Source organism: Mytilus trossulus, chromosome 9 (genome assembly GCF_036588685.1).
Source record: "Mytilus trossulus isolate FHL-02 chromosome 9, PNRI_Mtr1.1.1.hap1, whole genome shotgun sequence".
Taxonomy (NCBI): Eukaryota; Metazoa; Mollusca; class Bivalvia; order Mytilida; family Mytilidae; genus Mytilus; species Mytilus trossulus.
In genome coordinates, this window is record NC_086381.1 from 62,434,418 (window position 1) to 62,442,035 (window position 7,618).

Genomic DNA, 7,618 nt, shown 5'->3' on the forward strand with positions numbered 1-7,618 from the left:
AATGTTGTGTCCATACTTGACCCAACTGTTCAGGGTTCAACCTCTGCGGTCGTATAAAGCTACGCCCTGCGGAGCATCTGTTTTTTTTTATGTTTTACGGAATTTAAGACGAGAAGTTTTAATTGAAAAATTGGGGAAAACAGTTGGTGAGAAAATTCAATCTATTTGTCTTTTTATGTTGGAGGGTCGTAATATTTGAACTGAAAGTGTATACGAATTATAACCAAATATACGTCATGCAGGCCTTAATTGTGATCTTTATGATCCAAATACAGATATGTCAATTTACATTAATATGAAGGCAGTAATGGGGGTTCCTTCATGACGAATAACGGTAAAAATTCTTGCCAATTGATGTTAACGATATTTTTTTGGCGTATGAAGATAAAGTGCACACTTTCTTTTAGACGATAAAAACATCGACTGACTTTGACGATTCACGTATTTTTCTCTCCAAAAATTACGGTAACGATAATTATTTGACGACTCACGATATGATCATGAAATGATAATGTTTTTCTGAATTTCTCTGGTCTATCGCCAAACAAATGCGGAGAATATGAATTTTCCTGTGACGTATTCAGTTAGTATAGACACGAAAAGTTGATCAAAGGAGAGGCGAAAGATAACAAAGGGATATTTAAACACACAAGTCGAAAATAAACTGACAACACCGTGGCAATACACCGACGTACAGTACAGAAATAAAAGACCGAGCAACACGAACCTGACAAATACAGGGGGTCACAGTGGTGATGTCAGGAGCTTTGGAATGGTAAACAGATTCTGCTCCACCTGTGATACAAAACCAGGAGACGAGTCTAATTCGGTAGGTCACCTTTGGTGAAAAGAGTGGGATTGCAGTTATGACAACTGGAACACATCTATTATCTTCATCACTAAAACGGATATTCAGTTACTGGCAACCAACTCGTGATTGCCGAAGGGATGATTTCAACTTTATAACTTATAATTAGAACTATTGACGAAATATTGATGAAGCGAGGAATTAATTCACTTTGCACTATTTTGACCAAATTTTACACTTCATTGAGGAAAAAAACCTATACACATCTGTTTTTTATTCTTTACCTTATAATGATAGAAATGATAACATTTATGACATGATAATTATTCTCTGTTAGTTTGCTTGTACTTTTATTAATTATTAACCAGAAAGTTTTCTTGCGAAGTTGTTATAATCATTAGCTTCGTTTTGAAGAAACAATCTGATTAAAATTCGGATATAGCTAAATCGCGAGCTCGTTCCCCGGATAAAACAAGTGAAATCAGAGATATATATACTAGTATATATATTAGAATACTTTGTATGAAAATGTGCAAATTAGGCCATTTACCTACATCCGTACGGGTGATACCTTTTGATTATTTTTGTTCCAAAGCACTTTCATTCCTCATAAAAATTTCTCAAAACCAAAGCCATGAAAGGTAGGAATGTGAAGACGACGAAGAGCCAAACTATGGCCTATGGGAGTTTGAACGGCTAAGTTTCTTACTCTTAAATGGGCTGGTGAAACCTTCTAAGTATGTTGTTTTGTATAGTTTTTGAAACGTTAACTCATTGCATCTCATCTGCGACATCTATATATACACATATATTTTTGTTGTTTATAAATATTCAAATTTTTTAAACAAATTCATATGACTTGATTACTCAACGCATTGTTTTACAAACTTATTGAAACGAATTCTCGTAGATGAAGAAACAGTCAAAGTATTATACAATTCAAAGTCAAAAAATGTAGATTTTTGAAAATACGAGTTCAATTTTGTGCGAAAGTATATTCCAATTGTTCAATGTATATAGGTATGCTGACGTAAAAAGATACCGAATAATAATATTATTTGTTTTTCTTAGTATCAAAAATAAAGATCCGATTCATTTTCTAATATATAAAGCATTTGGCTTTTAATAAGCCATCCGTCATTTATTAATGTATCCATAACTTGTTCCTTATCACTTTCTGATCCTTCCATCTTAGCAAGAACTTGTCTTACTGATGTGGAACTAACATTGTCAAGCTCGTCTGGTATAAGGCAAAACTGTTTATGTTTGATACTGCCCGAATCTTTATCCTTTTCATATCTTTCGAGAATTCTGGCTGTTTCTCCCTTCCTTCCTATACACACAGTTATATGCTTGAATTCCTTGTGCCATTTAGCATATCCAGATTTGTTCATTGCTCTATCTGCTCCGATTATCACAGCCACATGTAGATCTTCTGATTTTCCCGTTTCTTTTAACATTTCAAGTCGAGTTTTTTCACCACATTCCGCAGCGGAACCAACTGGCCGGTGATATGGTGCTAACCAATCTCTTTGTTCGCAGCAAGCTAGCTCGCAAAGTTTTATCCTGTGTTTTGCTTTCATGCATTTAGCTCCTGTTTTCCTTGATTTTGTTTGTACATATCCATCCGGCGCTACGGCTAGTCTTCCAGTCACAACTTGGTAGTTTGTATTTGATTCAAGCCACTGTTTCCCCAATACCATGGCCATAACATGTCTACTGTGCGGAGGATTGAAGGCTCCACCTAAACACAATATAACTTTCTGTTTCGTCCCCGCTTCGGCCATTTTTATCTCTCGCTCTGAAAATACAAAAACTAAAACGTTATATAATAGGACAATGCAAAGTAGCAATAACAAGAATGTGTCCAAAATACACGGATGCCCCACTCGCACAATCATTTTCCATGTTCAGTGGATCGTGAAGTTGGGGTCAAAAATCTAATTTGGCATTAAAATAAGAGAGATCATAATTATTTCAGGGAACATGTGTATTTAGTTTTAAGTTGATTGGACTTCAAGTTCATCAAAACCTACCTTGACCAAAACCTTTAACCCGAAACTCGTACTATCATTTTCTATGTTCAGTAGACCGTGAAATTAGGATAAAAAACCTAATTTGGCATTAAAATTAGAAAGATCATAATACAGAGATATGCATGTGTATTAATGTGATTGAACTTCATCAAAAACCACCTCGACCAAAACATTAACCTGAAGCGGAACAGACGGACGAACGGACGGACGCACAGACAAGAAAACATAATGCCCCTCTGCTATCGTAGTTGGGGCATAAAAATAGAAGTCAATCAATACAATTTAAATATTGATCTCTGATTTCGTTAAACTCATAAGTAGTATAAACGAAATCCGAGACCATATGAGTATAAAGAAATCAAAGACCAATATTTTAATTAGATGTTGATTTTCACATTTTTAGTTGTCCTGTGTATACTATTTATAATAGTTGTCCTGTGTATTATCAGTATACCATTTATAGTTTTATTTTGTACAAAAAGGTTACCCCACAGATTGACTGGAATCACTGAAGCATGACCTAAGCGTACCCCCTCTTAGGCAAGCAGTGTCCCCCTTTTTGAATATTTCTGGATCCACCATTGATCAACCCTTTTAAAGATTTGGCGTTTATAAGGCTATATTTGATGTAATAAATATAAAGCAACTACCGATCGATAGAGGGGATTTGATATCCAATTTTGTAAAGAGTTTCACACTATCTCTTTTTGTTACATTATTATACATAAGAATAACTATCTGTGGGATACGTAGAGAACGTGCAGCAAAGACAAATTATATCTCTAAATATTCTTTCTTTTTACTCTACATCTAGGGAAATTAAAATCACCCGGCCCTCCGTCGCGCCTTGCAGAAACTTTAAATTATATTTACTCTTTAATATATATGAAATATTTGCCAAAGGACGTTGATAAATAATGTAAATGTTGCGATCCCTCTGATATGAATGCAGGGGCGGATCCAGCCATTTAAAAAAAAAGGGGGGGGGGGTGTTTCCAACCCAGAGTAAAATGGGGGGGGGGGTCCAACTATATGCTCCCATTCAAATGCATTGACCGGCCAAAAAAAAGGGGGGTTCCAACCCCCGGACCCCTCCCCCTGGATCCGCCACTGGAATGATGAGAAATGTATATAATTTTATAAAACACAATTACTATCGACTCGAGGTTATCTCGTGCGGGAATGTATTTATCCTTTCAAAAGTTTTGAATATGCATACTGCAGACTATATATCTACATATATATGATATAGTTGAAAGCCAATCATTGTTAAATCATTTGCTTCAAGATATTACTTTACAGAAAGTGTACTTACGGTTTGTGCTTTATGGATTACAGACGATAATCATGTCAGTGATAAATGTCAATATTTACAGGTAGTCGATTTCACCATTGCTAGCAATCATGTGTAGTACTATTTATAAATAAGGCGTACGGAAAATCCATTCTATTTTTAGTGCGGGTATTACATCTATTATTGATTATTCATACTTACAAGTTACACATTTATAAATCAAAACAGCTATTAAATTTATGCAATTTTGCCCCTGAAATGAGTAGTATCTGAGAAACAAAAAAAGGACTAAGGAGATTTTTATAAACAGTAGATAACCTGATGTTTGGGTGTCAAATTAGATCATGTAGATATATAAAAACAAAATTATAACTTTTCACACCTCTCGGATCAATTTACCTGTAGTTAAACGTCACTCGGGTCACTTGTATCCTGAATAGTGTATATGTTACATCTTTTACATGCGAAATTTCAATCGGTGGTGAAACATAACGTACGTTCACGAAGTCACTCCTTAAAATAGTATTCGCCGGCGGGTCCCCTAAAAATATTTTTAAGCCGCATAGGCGGATTTAATTTAGTGAATTGGTAAATGGATAATGGCTAGCGTTACGTAATTTGACAACGAATGGTATTATGAACACAGCGATATGTTCAAACTACACAATTTTGTGTGAACTGTGTACAAGCCATAACATCGTCCTAAAAGTTACAGAAAGAATAAAAGGACATGCATGAGTGTGAAGAATTACAGCTAGTATAAGTACTGTTTACACAGCGTCACGTCTTCAATCCATTGTAACATAAATTGGATTTTTTCCTTTGATGTTTTTATGAAACAATTTGCTTAAAAAGTGTAGTGAGGGAAAACCATGGTATATTATATGCAAATTGATGTTGTACCATACTTTGCTAATTAAATATGCAACTCAACTAGAATCCCAAGGAAAAAGGCGGAGCTTCAGCCATGGTATAACAAATTCATGTTCATGTTATTCCATGGCTGGAGCTCCACCTTCTTTTTGAAAGGTATCCGCCTCTAAAATATTAAGAAAACTGTAAAACGTACTAAAAGGTCAAGATCTTCATTTGTTTTCATTTTATAAGAAAAATAAATAAATTATGTGTTTCACATTTTTAAAAGGAACCTTTTTCAAACTATATCGGATTATTACGAATTCCCTTAATTTTGGCAACAATAACTAAATGATTCTTCTTTCAGTTTTGAAAAATAGAAAATGTAAACCTATCATTTCCTTTGCGAAAATTCAGTATTAAATTTCGATTTAAAAAGGGGGATACCTATAAAAAAAAGGAATAAATATCGGCTACAAATATCTGTGAAAAAAACATGATTTTTTTTTTGCGATCAATTAGGAGGACGTACACTATCTACGCCCCCTGGGTCTGCCACTGTTTAAATACATTGTTTTATCATTAGAATTGTGTTTTAATAAATTATAATCTAATAATCGAATTAATAAAATAACGGAAGAAAAGCATTTTTCAATTCGATGAAAATTCTGTAAAATATGTTTAATTTGTATGATACATTGAAAAAAAAATACAATTCTTACCGTCATTAGAATAATTATTTAATCCTTGTAGCTGGAATCCGACATTTTTGTTTACCTCCGTCTGATGACATTATGAAATTACCTGCGCATACAATCATACACGGGCGAAAAACTAAAAAAAAACATTTTCTTTACTTTTTGCAAATTCAGGGGTTCTATTACATGAATTACACAGACGATCATACACAAAGTGCAAAAGTGACTTGCGTGAGCTTTTATTTCATTGGATAAAACTGCAACGTGATCAATTTCCAATATTAGTTGAAGGTCTTGAAGCTGTCAATCAATTTATTTATATTACAAATTTTATATACCATGTGTCTTACTCATTAACATATTTAAACAAACTCATCCTTCGGATTCGTCTGTTTAAATATGTTAACTCGTAAAAACCATGGTATATATAGTACATATACAAAATGTAGACCTTAACAATCCTGAGATGTCAGAAAGTGTAAAAAACATTAAATCGTCTGTTTTCTATAAAGACAATGAATATGTATGTATTTATTCTATTCTTGATTTCATCTAATAATTATTATTGGCTTTCTTGTTTTCTTCTTCAGATAATTAAAGACGCCCAGAAAAGCAAAACAAAAAATTGTACATGCAATATGATAAAGGAAATATCGAAAAGGCCACCAAATCTATATAAAAAGGAGTTTACAGTTACAGAAAAGCCAGTTAGATACTTGGGGTTCCAAAAACTACAAATATTGACCATGTTAATGGACGGATTGACTTAAATGTAAAAAATTGTAAGGAAACCGGTTATACCAATTGAGAATGGAGAATGTTATAGCAAGAACAATGGTTGGTGCTACCAATAAAGGTTTCGGGGTCACGAAAATTAACTGCAAATGAAAATTTCCAGATAATCCAAAGTTCAAAAGATTGAGACACATTTTAAGAGGGGAATACCGGGAGATGACTGATGGCGAGGTTTTAGATCTTGCCATCATAAAATAGCTTTGGGAAAACCTGAAAAGCTTAGCATTTCCCGCTCAAGGCTGCCGAATCGGGTCATCGTTCCAAAAATTTTTGAGGATCTTGAAAAGGTCATAACTGACAATAATGTTGAAAGCTGCCCACATATGGAAGATGGACAAAACAGGCAAACAATTTATGCGCTACAAGCAAATGTGTGTGCTCGTAAATGTACCCGAAATGTCACAGACCGAACAAGCAATTCGCTGGAAATGCATGTAACAATACTGCTGAAGGAAACGTAATGCCTCCAATGTGTGTTGTAACAGGAGAGACCATTATATCGGTTCAGTTCTTTTGATGCCCCAATTAACACGGTTTTCGTTTTGTTTGGATGTGTGATATGCTTAGTGAATTATGGGTTCAAAGATGTATTTTAGTAGTGTAGTTTTGACTAATCGGTTACTCGGATAATTGATCCATCAATTAACTGGTTACATTAAGCGGTAGTTTGAAAGTTTAAGTTTGAAGAACTTATATATATAGTACCCTACGTTTATATAATACGATGAATTGAAGTTTCTCCTTTAGTATTATTAGACCTGTCTGTGAGTATTCCTGTCGAAGTGTGACCATTAATAGCCCAATACCAGGCCTCCATATAAGTTGCGCAATTAAAACAATGGAAAACCCAATGCAAACACAATTTAGGATAGTATCACTGACATAGATGTAGACAAAAGACTGTCTAATTGTGTCCGACACGTTAAAAATGCTGAACCTATCACAACTTTTCTAAGTAATATACATCTAAAAGATGGTTGTGCTATCACAATAGTAAATTGTGTTATTGATGAATTTTCTAATTTCGCTTGAAAATTGTGTTTCTTTAGCGACTGAGTGTGCAGCAATTATGATTGGGCATAAAACTGGGGTTGGTGTTCTGATGCAGATCAAATATGCACCATATTGTCTA

The 7,618-nt window shown here is 34.2% G+C and overlaps 1 protein-coding gene across 1 annotated transcript; it reads right to left on the bottom strand.

Moving 5' to 3' along the window:
• Positions 1-1,778: 1,778 nt before the first annotated feature.
• LOC134684106 (uncharacterized) lies at positions 1,779-4,310 on the bottom strand. The gene is made up of 2 exons (XM_063543381.1): positions 4,160-4,310; positions 1,779-2,609 (listed from the first exon to the last, which is right to left on the bottom strand). The coding sequence occupies exon 2, from the start codon at positions 2,593-2,595 to the stop codon at positions 1,882-1,884; it is 714 nt and encodes a 237-aa protein (XP_063399451.1). The 5' UTR covers positions 2,596-2,609; positions 4,160-4,310; the 3' UTR covers positions 1,779-1,881.
• Between the last annotated feature and the right edge of the window lie 3,308 nt (positions 4,311-7,618).

Bases quoted from the DNA above. Each gene is read 5' to 3' on its own strand.
- LOC134684106 (XM_063543381.1), bottom strand. From the start codon at position 2,595: ATGGCCGAAGCGGGGACGAAACAGAAAGTTATATTGTGTTTAGGTGGA.